The sequence below is a fragment of the Acinonyx jubatus genome, chromosome B4 (assembly GCF_027475565.1).
Source record: "Acinonyx jubatus isolate Ajub_Pintada_27869175 chromosome B4, VMU_Ajub_asm_v1.0, whole genome shotgun sequence".
Taxonomy (NCBI): Eukaryota; Metazoa; Chordata; class Mammalia; order Carnivora; family Felidae; genus Acinonyx; species Acinonyx jubatus.
Window position 1 is genome coordinate 82,128,619 of NC_069387.1, and position 23,626 is coordinate 82,152,244.

The window sequence follows — 23,626 nt, forward strand, 5'->3', positions numbered from 1 at the left end:
ACTGCTTCTCTTTTTTATGCTCTATAGACCCCTCACTAACAAGCCAACTCTGTTTCAGTGCCATTTGCACCAAACCCCAAATCTGTCCCAACCCCTTCATATGTTCCATTGAAAGAGTGAGGCGGGCAGATTAACTACAGGATGGCATAATGCTCAGTTTAGCACCAAAGTCGACGACACTACCTCCAATATTATCTTTCTCGCATGGACTCTTTCGTCGCTTCTGCCCCCCCCCCCCCCCCCTCGCCACTCCCTAATACATTTCTTAGTTTTTTCAGGCTCTGGTTGGGGGCCTCTTCGTGGGCTGCCGTTCCAAGGATCCATGCCGGGATTTATTGCCCACCACCAGCAGCGTGTTCAGCGGGGGGGGGGGGGGGGGGTAGGCAGTATAGGGTCCCTCAAGGGAGGGGGAGGATCCTGGGGGTCCTGGGGGTGCAATAAGCCCGGCACCCCCTCTCTTGCTTTTAGCTACCCCGCCTCATCTTCCAGAACAGCAAGAGGGAGAGAAGTAGAAGGGAGGTGAGAGGCGAGCGGGAAGAGCGGCGGCGCGCCAGCTGCTTGAGCGAGAAAAAGTTTTTGCAAAAGGGAAAAAAAAAGTTTGCGCTTCTCGCGGGTGGTCCCGGCTCGCGGCCCGGCGGGCTGGGCCGGCGGGAGGGCTGGCGGCCAGGTTAGGGGGGGTGGGGGTGGCACTGAGGCTGCGCTGCCGTGGCCCTGTCCGCCCCCCCTCCCCACCGCACACCCCCCAGCCCAGACTCTAGCCCTGGACCGCGCATCCCGAGCCCAGCGCCCAGAAGGAGGTGAGAAGGGGGGCAGGCGGGGGACCACCTGGGAGCAGTGGGGGAGGGGGCCCGAGGGGATGCCCTGCTTGCGAGGGACTCTGCCCAGCGAAGAGGGAAACCTGGGGGACAGAGGCAAAAAGGGAGTGGGAGAGCCTGGGGTGAGGAATAGAAAGTTTGAAGAATTTTTTCATTTGTATCTCCTTTCTCTGTATCTTTTTTTTCTTCTGACAGTCTCTGTGTCTCTGTCTCAGGCAACCGTGGATCTCTTTGTCTGTCTCCGCCTCTCCCATATATTAGAAACATCTCACTTTCATGAGGTTGGGATGAAGAGGCTGGAGGGACGGCTAGCTGGAGGTCTGCGTGGTAGACAGGCAGCTCCAGGTGTGTCCTGAGCGCCGGCAGGAGGACGTCAGTGTTTCTGAAAGGAGGGAACAGCTAAGGAGAGAGCCCTAGGTGGGGTGGGGATGGGTGTGTGTAAGGCGACAAAACCAATGGGGGACGGCTAGGCTTGAACCCTGACCTCTCTTGTGACAGATGTGCTTGCTGGTGCATGTGTTCTGAGGAAAAGGAGTGTCTTCTCGACTAGGAAGGGGGCTGGAGGGGCCAGTGTCCAGTTTAGGCCCTAGAAAGACTCCTCAAGGAATTCGGACTCCCGAGTCCCAAGGGCTGTGGACGGGGTGCTAAGGAGGAGCTGAGGAGACCTTGTCTTGACCCTCTGACCTCAGGACCACCAGGACGGCTGGGGCCAGCCGCAGGGAGACCCCTACTGGGACTGGGCGGGACCACTGGCCACTGCCTGCCTATGTTTCCCGTTGGACACCCCCCCCCTCCCGAACAGGAGCCGGGGGCCGAGGCCCCTCCTCTGGCTCAGACCACCCTGCCTGCCCTTGCTCCCCGCTCTGAAGCCTCTTTCAGGCCCGGTGACCCCGAAACAATCCGCCCTGGGCAGCTAGCTTTGGGGATAGGATTAGGGAAAGGGGATCCCATAGTGACTGGGGAGTTAAGGTTTTGGGGGCTGGCGACCTGGGGTCTTCATAAGACAGGTCTTTACCGTCTAGTGGAAGGAGAAGGCGGGGCAATTTCCCGGGGGAGTTGTAAAGGGCCGGAATTAGGGTGGTTTTCCCTATGGGGGCGGGGCCCAGAGACACCCCCCCCCCCCATTAGCTCCCCGGCTTCCCCAGCCAGGCGGTACAGACCCGCCCTTGACGTCACTCAGGGGTTCCCGGGGGTCTGGAGGGGTTAACCCTTGGGAAGCCAGATGTGATAATCAGGAACCCAAGGTGTCCTGACCCCTCCCTTTCCCCCATACACACCTTATTTTATTTACCCAGTCACTTTCTGTCCCTATAGTTTGTGGATTCTTCTTTCTTTTCCACCCACTGGGACACCCACTCTCCAGCAGTGCCCCCCACCCTGGGCGCCACTACCAGCCTTCTGGATGCACTAGGGGGAGGAGGGAAGAATGTGTCCCGCCTCTCAACTCCCCCCGCCCTCCCTCCACCGCGGCTCGCTAGACTGGGCTCCCGGGGCGGGCGGGGGAAGCGGAGCTGTCTGCAGCCAGAGCCTGCGGCGGCGACTTGGGTGGGCCGAGGAGGCACGGGGGCGGGGAAGGCGGGACCGGGAGGAGGGGGGCGGGGCCTACTCCTGGGAGTTGGGGAGCGGGGGTGCGAGGGGGACTCTGAAAAATAGGGAGACACAGAAGATGATTCAGGGCTCCAGCAGGGGAACCCTAGAGCTCCCTGCCCCATCCTGCGCTTTCATCCACACCCCAGAAAAACTTGACTGAAGCTGGAAAAGTTGGCGAAATTTTCCTGTCACTAGTGTGAAGGGGATACGTGGGTGGGCTGCGGCATGCGTGGGAGAAGAGGGATGTTGCCCCATTTACATCGCGACTCCCCTGCGGCTGGGCAGTGGCACTGAAAGGTGACTGAGTAGGCACGTTTGGGGGAGTCTCTTTAGTGTTTGGGGGGTCGTTTGCAAGCCCCCGCCTCCTTCCCCTGGGTGAGTCATAGAGGAAGGAGGCGGGAGAAGTGTCCCCCCATCCAGCTGCCAGCCAGCTGTGCCCCCCCCCCCCCACACACACACATAGTGCCAAGGTCGAGTTGGGAGGTCTTGGATGCGGGATCCAGCTCTCCGCAGGGAAAGGAGGAGTTAGGAAGCATACAACCCAGGCTGTGGAGCTTGGGCTGGGTTCTGGGGTCCGGGTTCCGCTCCCCATCTTACCCCGCCCTCACCCTAAATCCCAGCATCCCGGGATCACCCACCGCGCCGGCCGGCCCGCTCCCGGCCGTTCTCCACCCTACCCCGCCCCACCCCACCCTCAGTCCCGGGAGACCAGAAAACCCGGGGTGGAACAAAAACTGGAGTTTGAGGAGAAGAGCGGACAGCAGCACCCTCTCCTCCCTCACAACTCTTCTCTAATGGATGGTGACTTTGTTTTTTCATTCTTCCAAAGCCTTCTCTTACAGTCCCTTTCCTGTTTCCCCCAAATAGACCAAAAGAATTAGATGGGTGCCCAGATTCAAACCACCCCAGAATAACACCAGTTTCCACTCTTTGTACTCAACAGACCCGGGAGGCTTCCCTCAGAAACCTTATCCCCTTCTATACACTGTTTCTGCCTTAGAGAGAAAAAGGCAGATCTTCCTTGCTCCCTCCGGGCCCCAATCAGCCGCTCAGTCTGGGCTGTGGCGAGAGCTCCCTCTGCTGGATACTGGAGAAATTGTGGACGGGTTGTCCCCGGGCTGGAACAAATGAAGGAAAGGAAAAGGGGCTTCGCAGTGCTTGAAGTTAGATGCTCAGCATGAGTTCCCCCATCCCACCCCTCAAAGCTGGCCCATTGTCACAGCAAGAAGAAATAGAGGCCCCATTGGAATAAAATCACTTGAGGCTCATATAGGCTCAATGAGTCCATGACATTCCCCCACCACCCCACACACACACTTGCACTCGCATAGACCACCCAGGCAAAGATCCCACTCAGTTCCCACAAAGATCCCCAAGAGTGCCTCTGCCTCTTTGGGACTTCTTTTCTTACCCTCACCCTGTCTGTGTGATGCTCGATTCAATTTGATTTCCTGTGGCAGTTGTCTTAGAAGGACTCTGCCTGGGGTTCTATACCTGACTTAGTTATCTGACCTTCCCTGTTTCCTTCCCGCCTTTATAACTTGCAGATCTCCCTTCCCCTCCTGCAGTGTCCCCACACTCGCCTCTGAGACACCATGTTCAACTCGATGACCCCACCGCCAGTCAGTAGCTATGGCGAGCCCTGCTGTCTCCGGCCCCTCCCCAGTCAGGCCCCCAGCATGGGGACAGAAGGTCAGTGCAAATACCAATCTCTGGGTCTTGAGGACTGGCAGCTCTCTCAGTCAGCCTCAGGGGTCCCTCTTCCATTTCCTACCCCATGCCAGTTTCCAATCCATAAGAAGATTTGAGGCTTCGTGTCATAGAGGCTTGGAATATGAGATCAGGCTTCTTCCTGGGGTTTCAACGTGAGGCCTTACGTGTCCCCCATTCCTATTACTCATTCTGGCCGTCTCTCTTTTCTAGGACTGCCCGGTCTGCCCTTCTGCCATCAGGCCAACCTCATGTCTGGCCCCCACAGTTATGGGCCAGCCAGGGAGACCAACAGCTGCACTGAGGGTGAGGCCTCAAGCAATATCTCTTCCCTTTCTGCCCCTCTGGGACTTGTCCCAAATAAAAGAGTGGGTGGGGGGTGGGCAGGGGCTCTAACTTGGAAGAGGAAATGCTTGGAGATCGGAGCAAGGGGTCAGAGCATGATCAAGAAGTCACAGATGGCATCAGTAGGGCAAAGCAGAGTCAAGTGTCATTTTTTGTTTGAATCAGGACCCATGGGTTGGGTGTATGGAGACACACGCCCCATTTACTATAGCTGTCTTCCCTGTTTCCTGCCCCAGCCACACTCTTTCCTCCTCCCCGAAGTGCAGTCAAGTTGACCAAGAAGCGGGCACTCTCCATCTCACCTCTGTCCGACGCCAGCCTGGACCTGCAGACAGTTATCCGCACCTCCCCCAGCTCCCTTGTGGCCTTCATCAACTCACGCTGTGCATCTCCCGGGGGCTCCTATGGTCACCTCTCCATCAGCACCATGAGGTGCAGATAGCCTTGGGCTAAGAGGCCCCCCTAAAGACCCTACCAAACCCTACTAAAAGCCTCAAGCCCTCCAAAGTGCTTCCCTGGAACTGCCTCAGCCACTTCCCATACCATCTTTCCGAAACACTCCAAATAGCCCAAGAACTCCTGCAACTTTCTGAGCTGACAGTCCTAAGTAACTCCGTCTCCTCCTCCTCCTCCTCCTCAGCCCATCTCTGGGATTCCCACCCCAGATGAATCACCAAAAAGGGACCTCGCCTTCCTTCGGGGTCCAGCCCTGTGGTCCCCATGACCCCACCCAGGGTGGGATGATGCCGCATCCTCAGTCCCGGGGACCCCTCCCAACTTGCCAGGTGAGAGTCCTCATGTCGCCACTCAGTTTCCCTCAGCTCAGAGCGGGTGGTGGTGGACTTTATGGGGCAAGGTGAAGGAAGGACAGGGGATATAAAAGTTTTCAGCAGCAGATAAATAAAGGGGTATTGTTGCCGGGGTTCACATGTTGGGGCTGAATCCTACTCTTCCAAATGAGATCCCCGACCTTTTGCCCATCCCAGTGCAGTCTGAGGAGGAAGTCTCTTCTAAACCCAGGGGTTCCAGCTGCTTGGGTGGGGGCACTCAGGGCAGGAAGACCTGGCTGGGCTCCCTCTTCCTTCTGCCCACTTCTACCTTCATCACCCTCACCTCTTCCCTTGGGGAAGCTGAAGTCTGAGCTGGACCTGATGGTTAGCAAGTGCCCAGAGGAGCCCTTGGAGGGTGATATGTCCAGCCCCAACTCCACAGGCACACAGGTAAGAGGGGCTGACTTTGCCTCTGAAGCCGGAGCTAAACAAAAGCCGTCACCCGAGTGACCCTAGGATCATATTTTCTGCCCTAGGATCCCCTGCTGGGGATGCTGGATGGGCGGGAGGACCTGGAGAGAGAGGAAAAGCCTGAGCCTGAATCCGTGTATGAGACTGACTGCCGCTGGGATGGCTGCAGCCAGGAATTTGATTCCCAGGAGCAGCTGGTGCACGTGAGCCCCAGGGGGTAACAGGAATGCTGGCTGGATCTCGTAGGACATTCTGGTGGGACCTTGTGGAATCAGGCTAAGGGCAGCAGGTCAGGATCCTGAGGTCAGAGGTTGAGTGCCTGGTGCAGCAGGCAGAAATTCAGGAGCTATAGCTTTGTTTTAGAAACTCTGGAAGAACTGAGAGGCGGGCTCTGATGTTCTCTCTGCCCCTTCCCCCTGGGAAGTGAAGCCTTGGGGGAATATGGTGGGATGGGGAGGTCAAGGGAAGGTCTGTTTTGCATCTTGATGGCATAAGGGAACCTCAGAGAGCCTCTGTGTCTCCTCCTTCAGCACATCAACAGTGAGCACATCCATGGGGAGCGGAAAGAGTTCGTGTGCCACTGGGGGGGCTGCTCCAGGGAGCTGAGGCCCTTCAAAGCCCAGTATATGCTGGTGGTCCACATGCGCAGACACACGGGCGAGAAGCCACACAAATGCACGGTGAGGCACCCACTTTCCAAGCTCAGGGTCCCTCCCTAAACTGGGGCTCCCCACCAAGGCAGAGCTCATAGGACTCTCATGGATCCTAGGCACTTTTGCCTTCATTGGCCACTTCCTCCATAAACAAGTATTTAAAAACTGTATATTATGACTGTGTTAGTATAAAAACAAACATATTGATATTGCATATTAGGACATTCCCTGGACCTAAAAGTTATTCTTCCCTTGCTTTTAAAAGAAATTAGAGGGGCTCCTGGGGGGCTCAGCTGGTTAAACGTCCGACTGCGGCTCAGATCTAGCGGTCCGTGAGTCCGAGCCCTGCATCGGGCTCTGTGCTGACAGCTCGGAGTCTGGAGCCTGCTTCAGATTCTGTGTCTCCCTATCTCTCTGCCCCTCTCTAACTTGTGCCCTTTCTCTCTCTCTCTCAAAAATAAATAAACCTTAAAAAAATTTTTTTTAATTAAAAGAAATCAGAGGCGCCTGGGTGGCTTAGCTGGTTGAGCATCCAACTCTTGATTTCAGCTCAGATCATGGTCTCATGGTTGTGGGATCGAACCCCGCTGGGCATGGAGCCTGCTTGAGTCTCTCTCTCTCTCTCTCTCTCTCTCTCTCTTTCTCTCTCTCTCGTCTCTGCCCCTTCCCCCCAAGTGTGCATACTCTCTTTCTTTCTCAAATAAATAAATAAAAATAAAAGAGGTTAAAACATTTTTGTGGGCCCCTGAAAGTACTCTGGGCCCTCAGCACTGTGCCTACCACTCTACCTAACGGAGAAGGGAGAAGCTCTGTGTCAAGGACGTAATACACTCCCCGAATGACCCCATCCTGAGGCAGTCTCAGATCCTTGTACAGGGAGATCTGCTCCGGCTTGACCAGGAGATGCTCATTGCCTCATCTCCGTGTCCCTGCAGCCAGAGTGACCCTAGCTTCTTGTTTCTCCAGCTCTTGCCTGCCCCTGTCCCTGAATTTTGGGAACTGCTCTCCCATCTTGAGTTATATTCTCTAATGCACATCCCTTTTGAGGTTTACAGTTCTTCTAATCTCCATGTCCTTCTGTCTGAGAGCTATCTTTTGACCCCAACATCCCCTAGTTTGAGGGGTGCCGGAAGTCATACTCACGCCTTGAAAATCTGAAGACACACCTGCGATCACACACGGGTGAGAAGCCATACATGTGTGAGCACGAGGGCTGCAGTAAAGCCTTCAGCAATGCCAGTGACCGAGCCAAGCACCAGAATCGGACCCACTCCAATGAGGTGAATGCCCCACCTAAAAGACCCTCCCCACTTGAGAAGCCAGCTACTGGGGAGATTCCCCCGTAAGAAATCCCTTAGCCCAGCACCCGTTCCACAGAGGTGAGTCTCCACCCCACCCCTGCCCCCTACAACTTAATTCACCTGGATAAGGCCTTTCTGAAACCAAGAATTTCCACTTACCATCCCCACCCCCCTACCTCTAACCAGCCAAAGGGCCAACCTAAATAGACCCGTTCTAACTGGAGGAGACACCTGGTCCCTTCAACTCCTGACTTTATGAGGCCTCACGGATCTGGGCTGTCAGTTTTCCTAATCTTCCCCTTGACCCTCTTGTTTTTCACTCCAAGGGTCCCGCTCTCCTTAGTTCCTCGGGCGTTGTGCATTTCTCCCTGATCCCCTCGTCCCTACTCGATGCCACCTCTGCTTCCCGTTCCTTCTGCACTCTCCCGCTTTGATTTCTTTGCCTGCTGTCTTCACTGTCCACTCAACAGAAGCCGTATGTGTGTAAGCTCCCCGGCTGCACCAAACGCTACACAGATCCCAGCTCACTTCGGAAACATGTCAAGACAGTGCACGGTCCTGATGCCCATGTGACCAAGCGGCACCGAGGAGACGGCCCCCTGCCCAGGGCATCATCCCTTTCCACAGTGGAGCCCAAGAGGGAGCGGGATGGAGGCCCCATCAGGGAAGAGAGCAGACTGACCGTGCCGGAGGGCACCGTGGTGAGCCGGCCTGGGTGACCCCTGCCTCCACGCCCCACCTGCCCGGCCCACGTTCTTCTAGTCCCTTCCAACTCTTCCATGTCTTCTGTAAATCACTCTTCCGTGCACAGTCCTCTAGTCTCTTGTGCCAGTGGTGCTCCTTGGGCTACCCCAAATTGAGAGATTTTAGTGTAATTAATTAATCGGTTTAACAAACTCTTATATGGAGCTTGGTATATTACTCTAATTTATGTATGGTTTACATGCATGATTCACATGTAATATATTTATAATTTCATATACGCACAACAACTTCATGATAAAGGGGCTTATTTTCCACATTTTCAGATGATGAAACTCAGGCATAGACAAATTGTCCAAGGTCACAGAACTAAGTGCGAATTTGAACCCAGGCAGTCTGTGCTCCAGTCTAGGCTCTTCTTAGGGAACTGGGGGGAAGTGGAGAGGGGCCACCCTCAGACCTCATTTTCTCCACAGAAGCCACAGCCCAGCCCTGGAGCCCAGTCGTCCTGCAGCAGCGACCACTCCCCAGCAGGCAGTGCAACTAATACAGATAGTGGTGTGGAAATGACTGGAAATGCGGGGGGCAGCACTGAGGACCTGTCCAGCTTGGATGAGGGGCCTTGCATTGCTGGCACCGGTCTGTCCACTCTTCGCCGCCTTGAGAACCTCAGACTGGACCAGCTACATCAGCTTCGACCAGTAGGACCCCGGGGCCTCAAACTGCCCAGCCTGACCCATACTGGTGAGACCTGGGTGTGGGAATAGTTGCTGGGCTGAGGTCTGGACCTCCTCTGAAGTCAGGAGGACTTCACCCTTCAGGGCTGCCCTATATACCTTTGTACAATTAGGAAAAGTTCCCCTTTCCTCAAGACGCTTCCTTCCATCTATCAGGTAATTGCGATATACAAAGTCTATAATGTGAATGCCTAGGTCCCCTAGGGCTGTGCAGTGTGCAACCTATACAACTGTTCGTGGTGGTTCTGAATCCCTGGTGACCCAGATGTAGAAAGGGCATGGGAGGAGACAGAACTGATTGGTCAGCATTAAGGAGCCTGTCGCTGGGATTCCGGGACAAGGCTGTCCCCATGAGGGAGGCAGGGTGAGATGCAGACGGCTCCCTGACCATCCCGTCTTTTCTCCTTATCACTTGTAGGCACCCCTGTGTCCCGCCGTCTGGGGCCCCCACTTTCTCTTGACCGCCGCAGCAGCAGCTCCAGCAGTGTCAGTTCAGCTTATACTGTCAGCCGCCGTTCCTCCTTGGCCTCCCCTTTCCCCCCTGGCTCCCCACCAGAGAATGGGGCATCTTCTTTGCCCGGCCTCACGCCTGCCCAGCACTACCTGCTCCGGGCAAGATATGCTTCAGCCAGGGGAGGTGGTACCCCACCCACGGCAGCAGCCAGCCTGGATCAGATGGGGAATCTTCCCGCACCTTCCTGGAGAAGCCGAGCTGAGTATCCAGGATACAACCCCAATGTAGGGGTCACCCGGAGGGCCAGTGACCCAGCCCGGGCTGTTGACCGTCCTGCCCCAGCCAGAGTCCAGCGGTTCAAGAGCTTGGGTTGTGTCCACACACCCCCCACTGTGGCAGGGGGAGGACGGAACTTTGATCCCCAACTCCCAACCACTGTCTACTCACCACAGCCCCCCAGCATCACTGAGAATGTTGCCATGGACACCAGAGGGCTACGGGAGGAGCCAGAAGGTGGGACCTCCATGATAGGCAGTGGTCTAACCCCCTATATGGACTTCCCACCTACTGATACTTTGGGATATGGGGGACCTGAGGGGGCAGTGGCTGAGCCTTATGGAGCTAGGGGTCCAGGCTCCCTGCCTCTTGGGCCTGGTCCACCCACCAACTATGGGCCAAACCCCTGTCCCCAGCAGGTCTCCTATCCTGAACCCACCCCTGAACCATGGAGTGAGTTCCCTTCCCACTCTGGGCTGTACCCAAGCCCCAAGGCTCCAGCTGGAGTCTACAGCCAGTGTCCTCGTCTTGAACATTATGGACAAGTGCAGGTCAAGCCAGAACAGGGGTGTCCAGTGGGTTCTGATTCCACAGGACTGGCACCCTGCCTCAATGCCCACCCCAGTGAGGGGCCTCCTCGCCCACAGCCTCTGTTCTCCCACTACCCCCAGCCTCCCCCTCCCCAGTATCCCCAGTCAGGTGCCTATACCCAGCCACCCTCTGATTATCTTTCTTCAGAGCCCAGGTCTGGCCTGGATTTTGATTCCCCCGCTCACTCCACAGGACAACTCAAGGCTCAGCTTGTGTGTAATTATGTTCAGTCTCAACAGGAACTGCTATGGGAGGGTGGGGGCAGGGGAGATCTCCCAGTCCAGGAACCTCTCTACCAGAGTCCCAAGTTTCTGGGGGGTTCCCAGGTTAGCGCAAGTCCTGCCAAGGCCCCATTGGCCACATATGGACCTGGCTTTGCACCTAACTTGCCCAGTCACAAGTCAGGTTCCTATCCCACCCCTCCACCGTGCCATGAAAATTTTGCAGTGGGGGCAAACAAGGCTTCCCATAGGGCAGCAGCACCACCCCGACTTCTGCCCCCACTGACTACTTGCTATGGGACCCTCAAGGCAGGGGGCACGAACCCCAGCTGTGGTCATCCCGAGGTGGGCAGGCTGGGAGGGGGTCCTGCCTTGTACGCTCCTCCTGAAGGGCAGGTGTGCAACCCTCTGGACTCTCTTGACCTTGACAACACTCAGCTGGACTTTGTGGCTATTCTGGATGAGGCCCAGGGGCTGAGTCCTCCTCCTTCGCATGACCAAGGGGACAGCTCTGAACACACCCCACCTCCCTCTGGGCCCACCAACATGGCTGTGGGCAACATGAGTATCTTACTGGGATCCCTGCCTGGGGAGACACAATTCCTCAACTCTAGTGCCTAAAGAGTGGGGAATCCCAGTAATCACAGATCCATTTCCTAAAGGGTTTCCATCCCCACAGAGAAGTAGGGAGGAGGAGCCATAGCCCCTGGGATGCCCCAGGGATGGGGGGTATGGGTGGGGGCTGTACATCTTCTGTATGTGTTTGGGGGAGGAATTTGATAATGACACTGTTTCTGGATAATAAAGGAACTGCATCAGAAAGAGCCCTGCTTTACAAGTTACTCTCTTAGGGGAGGGGTGATGACAGGAAAAGAAGAGAAGCAGGGCTTAATCCACCCACTTCCCTCTTTAGAGAGGCTCCCTCGCCCCATCCCAAATCCCTCAGGTCAGACTCACAAAGACACTCATATGGGAGACACAGGGTTTAATGGGATGTCCTCAAAACAGAACACCCACTATCCCCACCCCCACCAAAGGGCACCCAACAGAGATCAGGAGGAACACCTTTTCTCTTCTTCCTTGCACCAGTCAACGGAAAAGCCTGGTGAAATCAGTGAGCATGAGCTGGACTAGCTGCCCAGGGTAGAGAGCATGGGCTGCTGGGTCAGATGTCTCCTGCTCTGGGCGAAACAGGGTTGGCCCAAACACGATTCCCAGGTTGTGCGGGGTCATGCGGTTCTTATCTGAGTGTGCTATCACCCTGTGGGCAAAGGTGAAGAGAAGGGGCTATAAGGCAGCAGCTTCATCACTTCAAATAAATCTAACCCTTCAACGGTGTGAGCAGGAAAGAGTTCGCCTTGGGACCTCTCTCTGTGGTGGCTGAAGGAAACCAAGCGGGGAGCCTCAAGGGCAAAGGAGACAGGACCAGTAGAGAAAGCTTCAGGACACAACTTGAAGATACAACCTAGGATACGTTCGCCTCTTCCCAGCTTCAGAGACTGCCTCTACAGTCCTCTTTGCTCACAGATTGGGAGACTCTAATTCAAATGGCTATCCTCTTTCAGAAGTCACCACCCAGGCCCAGGTCAGCCACATAAGCCATGACCACTGTCCCAACAGGAGACAAAGAGGCAGAGGGAAGGGAGAGGTTAAATTTCCCTCATTTCTCTCAAAGCATCCCTGGGCTTCTCTTGATCCCCACTCGATGCCCTGAACAGACGTTGCCTGTTTCCTCCATCTGCCCACTAAACAGGTGAGGAAGGGAGGTGTTTCCTACCTTTACTGCATCTGAACAGGGTCCCTGCTGCTTGCCCCACTCCACCCTCCCTCAGCATGCACAAAGACATTCGGTTTTCCTGACCTGCATAAATGCTCCAGGAGGTACCGCAGGGTGTCACGGTTCGGCGTGGGCATTGAGCCTATTAATTCTCGTATTTGAGAGAGGCGCTGTTCTGATTCAGAGAGTGCTAGAGAGAAAGAATGAAGGGAAGGGCATAGGGGTGAGGCCAAGGAAGATCCTTAGGCAGGGGGGTAAACTCGCTACTCTTTCCCATGCCCATGGAAGACACGATTAATCTACCACTGCTTTCTTTTTTACTGAGCCCAGCTGCAACTTTAATTTTTTTCAAGATTTTATTTTTAAGAAATCTCTACACCTAACATGAGGCTCGAGCTCACAACCTGAGATCAAGAGTCGCAAGCTCTACTGACGACTGAGCCAGCCAGACAGCCCCCTCAACTGCAGCTTTAGCATTCTTTTTAACTTAGCCCTCTAACCATTCACAAAAAAACAACTGGAGTTGGCACGGGAATTGAAAGCTATCGGGGCACCTGGGTGGCTCAGTCGGTTAAGCGTCTGACTTCAACTCAGGTTATGATCTCACAGTTCACGAGTTCAAGCCCCACTTCGGGCTCTGTGCTGGCAGCTCAGAGCCTGGAGCCTGCTTCAGTTTCTGTGTCTCCCTCTCCTTCTGCCCCTCCCCCACTCATACTCTCTCTCAAAAATAAATAAAACATTAAAAAAATTTTTAAGTTATTTTCCATGTTTGTACTCAGGATGAAATAGAAGAATGTAAGGGAATCTCTATTTTTTACCTTTCATGCCCCACCCTCGTACCAAGGGTATTACCCAAAGCTCTCATCCCTTACCAAGGGCAGCACGAAAATGTGGCAGCAGCTGTGGGGGCACCAGAGGCTGGGGTAGCTCCCTGAGAAAAAGCTTCAGTGCTCCAGTGACCACGTGAATATCATCCCATTCGGCACTGTCCAAATCTAATCGGCCCTCTGGGAGGAGAAGGATGTGCAGAAGGGCTCAGGGCTTATGAAGGTCCAGAGAGAGCCAAAGACAGAGAGGTCAGGAGTTTGGGAGAAGATCCAGGTAAGGAAGACCACAGGAATACTTAGGAGGTCCACAGAGGGTCAAGGCAGCAGAGGTGGGCTTGGGGACAACCCTCCCAGGAGCAAGACATGGGGAGATCCACAGGGAGCAGGGAAGATGTCGGATGTTTTATGGGTCTAAGGAGCCTCCCACGTAAGTACCTTGTCCTGGCTGTTCTGGGAACACATACCTCCCATCGGAGGTGACCGCCCGCTCTGCAACATGGATGAGAAGAGATCAAGAGCTAAGTCATGCAGTTCTAGCCAGATCTCCCTGCTCTGTCAGCTCCCTCATTCAGAACCGCCTGTGGTTCTGAGGCATGAACTTCTTAGTACCACCACTCGCCCGTAAGTCTTCTCACCTCTGTCCACCAGGAAGCGAAGTTTCTGGACCACCGCCAAGTTCCCACTCACTCGGTAAATGCCATCTACATCTAGACCTAGGAGATGAGGCAGGGAGCAGATAAGGATTCCTGCTCTAAGTTGTATGTGGTGAGGACTGGTGAGAGACCCAAGGGTGGAGAGAAATAATGCAGGAGGGAGACTAAGGTGGGGGAGGTGGGGAATTCCAGGCCTTGGCCTGTTGGAAGGGGTGGATTGTGCGGTCTCTGGAAAGTGACCTCTCTTATCCACAGCAGCAATGCAGAGCCGCACAAAGCTGGGCACGGTGTCCCCTTCCCGCTGGCACAGTGATTCCAACTGGCAGCCGAACACCTGGTCTGGAGAAGCAAAGAGGCGAGTTGGGAAGCAGTGGCAGCATCGCCCATGGAAGCTCTTCTCAGCACAGGTTTTCACCCTAAAGTTGGGCTGGCCCTCCTGGCTGCCTTTTCTAGGCCTGTACTCTAGGAGGTACACACCTTCCCCCCCAAAAATAACAGGTGTAGGGGACAGTAGTGGTCTCTGAAGACCACTGACCTAGTTCTGGGAAGCTCTGCTCACTGAAATTTTCTCATCCGCAAAGTGGGCAGATGCCCAGATCAGGACTATAAAAGTGCCTGCAAATATATTACAGCAAGTACGAAGGAGAAGGGTGATGGCCGGCTCAGCCCACCTCACCTCGGAGCAGACCACGCTCCTGCAAGCTTTGCAAGGATGGTCTCTTTGCGATAAGGCGCTTTAGTTTGTTCCGCACGCGGTTCTGCTCGTTTCCTTCAGGACACCGACCTGCAGGAGGCAGGTGGAATCAGGGCGTGAGAGCCGACGCCCGGACGGAGCCCGGAGACGCGTTCCCGGGCCCCGCCCACCCTAGGACCTCCCGGGCCGCTCACGAGAGCTCCCGCGGCCACCGATCCGCAGCAGTGGCCTGGACACCGGCTCCGACTCCTCTTCGTCTTCCTCTCCGCCGCTCAGCTCCTCCAGCTCTGCGGGTCCCGAACCTGACAGACGCAGCTCCAGGGGGTTCTCTCGATCCTACACACCGAACGGCGGGGGCGGGGGGGGGGCGAGTAGGAGGTTGGGAGAGAGAAGAGTGAAATCTGCACCCTCAGCTCGACGCAGGGAGACCTTAACCGGCTGCCGGGGTTCCGCGTTCCCCCCACCCCACTCCAGGGCACTACACCGAGACCACCCAGCCTCCTACCAGCCTAGAATCCTACTGTTTCTTCCCCACTCCCTGTGCCCGGGCTCCGTCCCGCCACCTCCCATCCAGCTCACCAGGCGTTCGATGACCGCCCGCAGCGCGCGGTGCCAGGCTCGCAACTCGGTCTCGTGGTCTGACTGCAGCAGGAACTCGTGGCCGGGGACCGTGCGGATCTGATCCGCCAGCGGAGAAAGGGCTTCAGTCAGAGGGAAGGGGCATAAAAAGCAGGGAGGCCGAGCAGGACACCCGCGCGGGAAACTGGGAGCGCATTTTCGGGTCGCGTGGAGCTTTGGGGACGTGCGGAGGGGCACTCACGTGCAGGACGTTGCGGCGGCTGGACAGGTGGCGGCCGTGGGCCAGGGCTGCCCCGCGCAGGTCCACGCTGCTTTCGGGTCGGCTACCCGCTGGTCCCTGGCAATTGGGAGAAACTGAGGCCATCGGCGCTGTTCCCCTCATTGCCTCCCTCCCACCCCGGGGACTGCGAGGACGTGGGAGGCTGTGCTCTTTCCTTTACTTCCCCCTCCCCACCCCCTCCCCACAGTTCGCGGGAGTAGAAGTGCCCAAACGCCTCCTGCACGCCCCCTCCTCCCCTCCCTCACACTCACCCAGATTGAGGAGGGCGCGGCGGGCGGCGGCTCCCGGTAGAACACCAAGCTGTTACCTGCTAACACCACCCAAGATGAGCTCCAGTTCTTCCTACAGGGGAGGGGGGCGGCAGTGGTAGTAGTGCAAAAGTCATTTAGAATCACGTGGGGAGGGCGCTCCACAATACAGAATCTAGACGCCCAAGCCCCAGCTGTATTCCCGGTTCTCGTCACCTGAGCTTGCGCCCCCCCTGGGCGATCTTGGTCACGTTGAGCAGACCCGACTTTTCCACCTCCTGAGAAGTGGAGCGAGGGATGTCAATAAGGCACCCAGCGCCCCTCCCTGCCCCCCCCCCCCAGCGGCCACAGCGTTCCCAAGGAGGTGTCCCAGGAGTGAGGTCCTTTACGGTTGGGGGATGGGGGAGACTGGGTAAGAGAGGATACCCAGCCAACACGCAGAAAGAGGAAGATGTATCTAGAGGAGCAGGAATTGGGGGGTAGGGCAGTGAGGATCTTGGCCTGCACAAGGAAATGGGACACTTACATGGGGGTCGTCCAAGACCTGCGGCAGAGGTCGAGTGGGCTGCAAGGCTGCTGGCTGGTCTGAGGGGTGGAGCTGGGAGGTGTGCTGGCAGTGGGAGAGTGAACCCTGGGGGAGGGGATTGGAGGAACAAGTGGAGGAAACTTGAACTTCGGAGTTCCTGGCTATAGGGGGAAGAAGCGTGCGGATGTGGGTGAGAGGCTGGGGGTGTGATGGGTAAGGAAGAAGAATGTCTTGCATAAAAGAGAGTAGTAAAAAGATGACTTTTCCTGCATGCGATCAGGAAGGGGGGGGGTCTCACCTGGGGGCCAAGCAGTTCTGGGTTCCCTGTTTCAGATTCTGAGCCCTTTGTCTGAGGTTGCAGGACACCGTTGCCCCTATTCCGGGTCTGCGTCCCCTCCATGGAGCCAAGGTTCTGGGGTTGGGGGATGGGGGGAGTAAAGCTACGACCAGATGCCACCTCAACCCGGTCTCAACACCCTTCTTACAATTTTCTTATGGGGCCCAAGAGAGAAAACACACTACTTTGGGGTTCAGTAGGGAAAAGAAGGAGATTGAGGGGACAAAGGAACAAGCTGGAGGGAAAGTCTCACCATCTCTCGCACGCGAGTGCGGCGCGGGGGCTTCCAGGACTTGGAGCCAGTCAGCGAATTTATGTAGAAGCAGCGCCCAGAGTTAGGGTCCAAGTGCTGCTCCCAGGCGTCCAGTCTCTGCAGCGGGGGGCACACAGGGCTTGGGGGAGGAGACTTGGGACAGCGGCGAAGGTCCACTAGGTTGCAGTACACAGGGTGCTCTGACATGAGGGGCTGGGGTCTTGCCTGTCAGCAAAGGGGGAAGAAAAAGGTAGTTATTCTGCCTGTGCTCGTCCCCAATCTTCTCTCCACCTAACCACCTCCTCCTCCTCTCTCCCCCACTGTTTTCTTACCCCCAGCTCCTGGCTGGGGTGACCCAGGTACTGGGGAAGAAACCCCAGTCCCCAGCTGGTTGGTTTTTTTTTTTTTTTTTTTTTTTTACTCCCTCCCTTAGTCTTTGCTTTTCTCCTCACTTCCTGTTGCCAACTTCCCTCCTCCCCTACCCCGCCCCTACCCCAGGGCCTCAGGAAAGGGGAACCGGCTTTTTCTAGGGGGGGGGGAGAGGAGGGTTGAGGGGAGTGCCCCACCCTCACATCCTCCGGACTGATAGGGGAGAGAGGGAGAGGTGTCAGAGACCCCTGCTAGGGGAGTATGAGAGAGGGGGCCATTTTTCATCCACTAGCAAGTAAGAGAGAGGGGAGGAGCTGAGTCTCCGGGAAGAGCAAGGGAGTTACAGCTCTAAATGGGACTTGTTGGTGACCTGAGCTGGCAAGATGGGACACAGGAAAAATGCTGCCCTGGGCCAGGAATCTGGAGGAAGAGAGAACAACATAGCTAGTTGGCTTTCTAACTGTCCCTCTATCACATGCCAGGTTCCGTGTATCCTCAGGATCTTTGCTACTTGCTATCCCTCAGCTAGAACTCCTTCTCATTTCCTAGTTTGGTTCATGGCAGTCTCTTCCTCCTCATTCAGATTCAACTACATGTCATTTCCTCAGAGATGCCTTCCCAGATCCCCTCCATCACTCCCTACCATATTTATGCTTCTTGGTGGCACTTATCAATACCAACCGTTATTGGTTTATGTGTTTGTCACCTCCATGGAAATCCCTTGAGGGCAAAGATTCTGTCTGCCTTGTTTGCCATTGTGCCTAGAACAAGGCCCAGCAGCAAATAACTGCTGACTGCACTCAGAAGAGCTGTGACTCACCGGGTTAGCATTGGCCTCTGTCAGCAAGTTTTCCTGAGAGAGGGATCTTCCACTTGCTCCTTCCTGAAAGGGCTTCAGAAGGGTAGGCCTCAAATTGGTAACACTGACACTTCTACACATTTTGGGGGGCAGAGGAGGAGGCTGCTTAGAGGTGGCCTGGGCTCTGCCTGGGGGTTCCTGAGACAGGTGCAGCTCCTCCAGGGAGCCAGGAAACAACTTTGGCCCTAGAAACAGAGAAATGGGAAGAGTGGGGGGGGGGGTAGGTGATCAGAGAGGTGATATTGGCTGCATCAGTCATCCCAGGGGTTCACGGGGAAGACAAGAGTGGGGGAGGCTGTGGAAAAGTACATGAGACCTAGAAAGCTTGAGACTAGGAGGAGGGGCAATGGGGGACACCGTGATGGGAATGAAAAGTAGGCTGACCAGAGGTAAATAAGAGAAGGGGGTCAGCTTTGAGGGAGGGAGATCCTTCCAATAATTCCTAGAAGCTGGCGAGGTAGGAAAGTGAAGGGAGTACTTACCAGGAATCCAGAGGGATTGGCTGGAGGTGATGGTGGTTGGTCTCTGGGAAGAGATAGATTCCTCTGCCATGTAGGCAGCTGGGACAAAGATGGGTCGGGAAGTAGAGGGTGCTCCCAGGCGCCTTGCCAACCACCAGTCTGAGTTGGTCTTTCGAAGCAGTAGGAACCTGTCCCCCTCAGCCAGGGACACTTGTCGGCCATCTGCCCCAGTGTAAGTGAAGGCATAGAGGGCGCAGAGCTGGGATCCCTGAGAAGGGTTTCGGGATCCCAGCCCGAGGCTCCCCCAGGTACTTGGCCACCACCAGCCTGACAGCATTGTGGTCAGTACTGTCACCTGTAGGAAAAAGAGCTGTTGGAGATCCAGAAAAGGACACAACTGGCTGCTTCCAAGCAGAGGGACATGGTTCCAAGAACAGTGTTGGGGGAAAGGTAAGGTCAGGGAGCTCAGAATGAGAGCAGAGAGTAAAGCAGAGAGCCTGGGTGGGTGTCAGTGACAGGTTTGGGGGGCTGAGAACACCTGGGGGATGTGACTGGTGAGGAACTATATAAGTAAGGTGAGAGAGGATGTGGTCAGCAGAGCTATGAGGCCAGCAAGGCAGGAAATCAGAGGAGAGGGGCTAGCTTTGTGATTTTCCTCCAAGTACCTTCTGAGGCCCATCAGCAAATCCACAGGCAGCAGGAGCTGGTCCTGGGTGGTGGTGGCAGGACTTTTGAGCTGGACCCAAGAAGATGAGAAAGAATCAGGTCTGAGACAGAACACAGGCAAAGAGACAGGAATGAACGACAAAGATAAAAAAAGTTTGTGACCTTTATGAAATTTACACAGGCACCAATGTTTCCGTTACCAATAGCCTCAGACCTAAAGCGGCGTGCTTCCTGTGCAGACTCTGAGAGACAGAGAGACAGAGAAACAGAGCCAGAGCAATAACAATACGACGAAAGTAGAGAGGAAGAGAAAGTGGCTGGGAGAAACACAGAGGGGTTCCAAGTTAGAGGAAAAGGTGCAAATACCACCATCCTCTCAATCCAGGATGTGTTTTGGGAGCTGAGAGGCCTGAAACAACCCTCTGTAGGAAAGCCCTTTGGGCAGAGTCCTTCTTCAGTGTGTGGGTTCATTCACTCATGCTGTGACTAAGGATTGGCTGAGCACCTCCTGTGTGAAAGGAACAGTGTCAGGCACTGGAGATAAGAGAGAGGAAGACAGACACAGCCCTGGCCCTCTTGGAGCTTACAGACAGATCTTAACTAATGACAAGAAATTTGCTACAGTTGAATCAAGGCCTGTGGACAAGGTCACAGGGTGCTACGATAGCATTTGGGGGGAGGGAGGAAGGGGGCACTGCTGTCCGCTTTTCCTCGGTGGAAGGTAGGAATGGACTTCTGTCAGTTGCCAGAGCTTTAAAACACATGCTGAGGCTTTCTCCTTACCTAACCACTCTTATTTTCCCGTTCTTTCAGTTTCCCCACTGCACAATGTGAGGCTGTTTGGCTTTGGAGGGGTAGGTAGGGAGTACACCTCCCCCTTGGTGACATCAGAGAGCCAACTCTCCTCCCCTGACACGCTATCTGAGGGCTGGTTCCCAGGACTGGGATTGGGCCTCAGTGATATCTTCCTCCTTAGTTCGCTCCACTTTCAAAATGCGGAGAACCCTACCCCTCAACTATTCCTTCCCACCTCCAAAATAGTGATCAACTTCATCCCATTTATTCATCATTCATTCATCCGGTGTTTTCTAAGTGTTCCAGTCTCATCCTCTTCTATCTTTTCTGCCATCTTTCCTGCACTTTATCCTCTCCCTCTTTATTGACTCTTTCCCCTTAGCTTTTAAACATATTCAAGTCTCAGCCATCTTTAGATGGCCTCCTTTAGATGGAGGTTTAGATGAATCTCTCTTTACTGTACTCTTCAGTTACCACCCTCTTTACAAACTTTTTAATTATTTCATTTTTTTTTATTTTTGAGAGAAAGAGAGAGAAAGTTCAAGTGGAGGAGGGGCAGAGAGAGAGAGGGAGAGAGAATCCCAAGTAGGTTCCACATTGTCAGTGTGGAGCCTGATATGGGCTTGAACCCACGAACTGTGAGATCATGACCTGAGCCAAAGTCGTACGCTTAACCGACTGAGCCATCCAGGCGCCTTGACAGTCAAACTTCTTGGAAGAATTACCTACATATGGGGTCACCATTCCTCTCCTCTCACTCCCTCACCTCTGCAAGGTTCTTCCTCACTAGGGTCCCCCCTGACTTTACAGGGACGCTGCGGTCCTTATGTTGCTTGATATCTTAGTAGCAGCCAACACAATCGACTATTTTCTCCTACAAACACTTCTGGTGTCCTTACCTTCTTAGCAGTTCCTTCTCTGTTGCATAAGGAAGGACTTTTGTTGTTCCTTAAACCCCAGAGTTCTGCCTAAGATCTTATGCCCTTTGCACTCTCTACACAATCTATGTGGTCTTATTCTCTCCCCAGCTTCAATGACCTCCATGTGCCCGTGAGCACCCTATCTCCAGTCCGGATCTTTCTGTGGAACTCCAGTTTAATCCATGGTCCACTGAAAAACTCCATTTGGATATTTCACAATGCTCAAAGTAGTACAAACATAGTATGTTCTTTTTTTTTTCAATTTTTTTTAATGTTTATTTGTTTTTGAGACAGAGAGAGACAGAGCATGAATGGGGGAGGGCAGAGAGAGAGGGAGACACAGAATCGGAAGCAGGCTCCAGGCTCTGAGCCATCAGCCCAGAGCCCGACGTGGGGCTTGAACTCAGGGACTGCGAGATCGTGACCTGGCTGAAGTCGGACGCTTAACCGACTGAGACACCCAGGCGCCCCCAAACATAGTATGTTCTAAATTGAACTTGTCAGCTCCCCTCCCCACCCCCACCCCCACCCCGGCCCCGGCCAAACCTGTTTCTCCTCCAGCACCACTATTCAGTTAAATTTAAGTTCAATAAATATTGGATGCTTACTGCCACCCGTGCTAGGCAGGAACTGTGTGCTAGGCATTGTCATTTAAGATGACCAATATGGCTCCTGCCTTCTCATAACAAAATACAGTGTGATAATCACTATGATAAGAAAAATACTATCAGCTGTGGCAGCACATACAGGTTGTACCCAATTGATCCATGCCAGAAACCTGGCAGCCAACCTTCATTTCTCTCTTTTCTCACTACTCATATTTAACTGATTACTAAATCTTTTCAATCTACCTACTTCCTTTAACCTCTACAACTATCATCCTCTTTCGCCTGGATAATAGAACCTCCTAACGGTCTCTTTGCATATAGTCCTCCCCACCTCCAGTCCATTCCTGGTCCAGCAGCCAGAGTGACCTTTCTAAAGCACAAAAATGCCCTGCTACTCCCCTGACTTAACCTTTTGAAGGCTTCTCATTGTCCTCAGAGCAAGGTCCAGATGTTACAGTATGGTTTACAGAGACTTTCTCCCTTGAGCCCAACCTTTTCATGCTCCCTACCACAAACTCTAAACTCTCGCCATACACTAATTCCTCACATTCCTGAAGTGCACTGAGGTCTCTGGTCCTGTGCATATATATTTTTTTCCCTCTGCCTGAAACACTTCCTCTCCAATCCCACCAATCTTTACTGGCTAACTTTTACTTATCATTCTGATCTCAGCTGAAAGGTCACTTGCACAAGAAGCCCTCTCTCAACCACTTAGAATTGGGTAGAGGCCGTAACTAGGAGCTCCCACAGCAAGTTTTACATGCCCCCTTATGATTTTCATGAAACTTTAATTTTTTTTTAAGTTTACTTATTTATTTATGTAAGTAATCGCTGCACTCAATGTGGGGCTTGAACCCATGACCCTGAGATCAACAGTTGCCCACTCTTGCAACTGAGTCAGCCAGGCGCCCTGACTTTCATGAAACTTTAAAGATACTTTTCTGACTTCCGAGGAAGTCTGTGAGCTCTGCTAAGGCAGAAGCCTGTATCTGTTTTATTGATAATTGTACCTTCAATGCCTTGTATAGTGCCTGGCATAAAGTAACTTCTCTGTGCCTCGGTTTTCCCATCTGTAAAACAAGAATGAGAGAACCGAGCTCATTGTTTGTATTTTGTTAAGTAACCACTTTCTTATAGCTCACATTTTATGGGAAAGAAATTTGGACAGGGCTCAGCTGGGCAGCTATTCTATCCCATGTGGCATTAGCTAGGGTCATTTAGTGATACTCAGCAGGCAGGTGGATTGGTCTGGAGAGCTTCTCTTGCATATCTTACACCTTGATGGGGATGACGGGAAAGCTGGAACTGTCAGCCAGAGTGTCAACATGAAACTTCTTCAGCATGGCGAGGTGGTGAGACTTCTTATGTGGCTGCTCTGAGCTACCAGAGCGTTCCAAGAAGCCTGAGGAGAAGCTGCAGGGCCTAGCTTCAAAATGTCTAGAACCTCCGTAGGAGTTTTAAGAATTTATATATATATATATATGCACATAAAGTTGTTAGAACAGTGCCTAACTCATAAGTGCCATTAGGTATTAATTATTCTTTTTTTAAGTTTATTTAAGTAATCTCTACACCCAAGGTGGGGCTGGACCTCATGACCTCGAGATCAACAGTCACATGCTCTTCGATTGAGCCAGCCAGGCACCCCAGGTAGTAATAATTCTTAAAGGGATGGAGAAACGAGTAAGAAGTATCCCTTTCTCAATTACTGATATGCACTTCCTCCTAAAGCATATACTTATTGCCAAACTCTTAGCCTTACTTCCCTTCAATCTGACCTTTTCCCTACATATGCTCCCTCACCTTCAGTGAAACTGTCTACCTGTAAATTAGCTGCAGACCGGTAGTAAATCACTGTTTAATAGTCACGTTCTCTTTTGTTAATAGGATATCTACATTCATTTCCATTGGGTCACTAAAGTAAGTTCCTCCTCTCATCTGGATAACTCCGTTTCTTGCGAACCCAAATCGAGAGTCGGCCTTTGCTGGTGGCCGCTGTCACGACGCCACTTCAGCAAGACTAGAAGCGGCCTTGGCTTCCGTCACCGCCTTCCGGCTGCCGTAGAGGATCAAAGCACATTGGACTCCACTCGTAAACTACCCCTCCCGCTCTCGCACCAAAAAAGTGCCACTCTAGC

The 23,626-nt window shown here is 53.9% G+C and overlaps 2 protein-coding genes across 12 annotated transcripts; one reads left to right on the plus strand and one right to left on the minus strand.

Moving 5' to 3' along the window:
* Window positions 1-399: 399 nt before the first annotated feature.
* On the plus strand, window positions 400-11,463 carry GLI1 (GLI family zinc finger 1). 5 transcript variants are annotated; one of them, XM_027071412.2, is made up of 13 exons: window positions 400-797; window positions 1,011-1,160; window positions 3,974-4,097; window positions 4,329-4,421; window positions 4,697-4,892; window positions 5,101-5,245; window positions 5,591-5,680; window positions 5,767-5,904; window positions 6,232-6,381; window positions 7,470-7,634; window positions 8,126-8,356; window positions 8,834-9,101; window positions 9,513-11,463. In XM_027071412.2, exons 3-13 carry the CDS (start codon window positions 4,001-4,003, stop codon window positions 11,255-11,257), a joined length of 3,318 nt encoding a protein of 1,105 aa, XP_026927213.1. In that variant the 5' UTR covers window positions 400-797; window positions 1,011-1,160; window positions 3,974-4,000; the 3' UTR covers window positions 11,258-11,463. The 5 variants fall into 5 exon arrangements, with proteins under 5 accessions (XP_026927213.1, XP_026927216.1, XP_026927212.1 ...); XM_027071415.2 differs by having other exon boundaries at window positions 1,031-1,232; XM_027071411.2 differs by having other exon boundaries at window positions 1,031-1,160.
* A 132-nt stretch (window positions 11,464-11,595) lies between these two features.
* On the minus strand, window positions 11,596-23,619 carry ARHGAP9 (Rho GTPase activating protein 9). Of its 7 annotated transcripts, XM_053226423.1 has the most exons (20): window positions 23,311-23,619; window positions 22,499-22,558; window positions 19,165-19,266; window positions 18,521-18,854; window positions 18,000-18,223; window positions 16,811-17,035; window positions 16,519-16,632; window positions 16,221-16,325; window positions 15,911-15,972; window positions 15,698-15,788; window positions 15,408-15,503; window positions 15,167-15,265; window positions 14,782-14,923; window positions 14,570-14,677; window positions 14,134-14,232; window positions 13,876-13,953; window positions 13,676-13,729; window positions 13,286-13,420; window positions 12,498-12,603; window positions 11,597-11,897 (listed from the first exon to the last, which is right to left on the minus strand). In XM_053226423.1, the coding sequence occupies exons 4-20, from the start codon at window positions 18,834-18,836 to the stop codon at window positions 11,726-11,728; spliced, it is 2,226 nt and encodes a 741-aa protein (XP_053082398.1). In that variant the 5' UTR covers window positions 18,837-18,854; window positions 19,165-19,266; window positions 22,499-22,558; window positions 23,311-23,619; the 3' UTR covers window positions 11,597-11,725. The 7 variants fall into 7 exon arrangements, 5 of the variants coding, with proteins under 5 accessions (XP_053082397.1, XP_053082398.1, XP_026927227.1 ...); XM_027071426.2 differs by lacking the exon at window positions 22,499-22,558; XM_027071425.2 differs by lacking the exon at window positions 22,499-22,558 and having other exon boundaries at window positions 23,292-23,619.
* Between the last annotated feature and the right edge of the window lie 7 nt (window positions 23,620-23,626).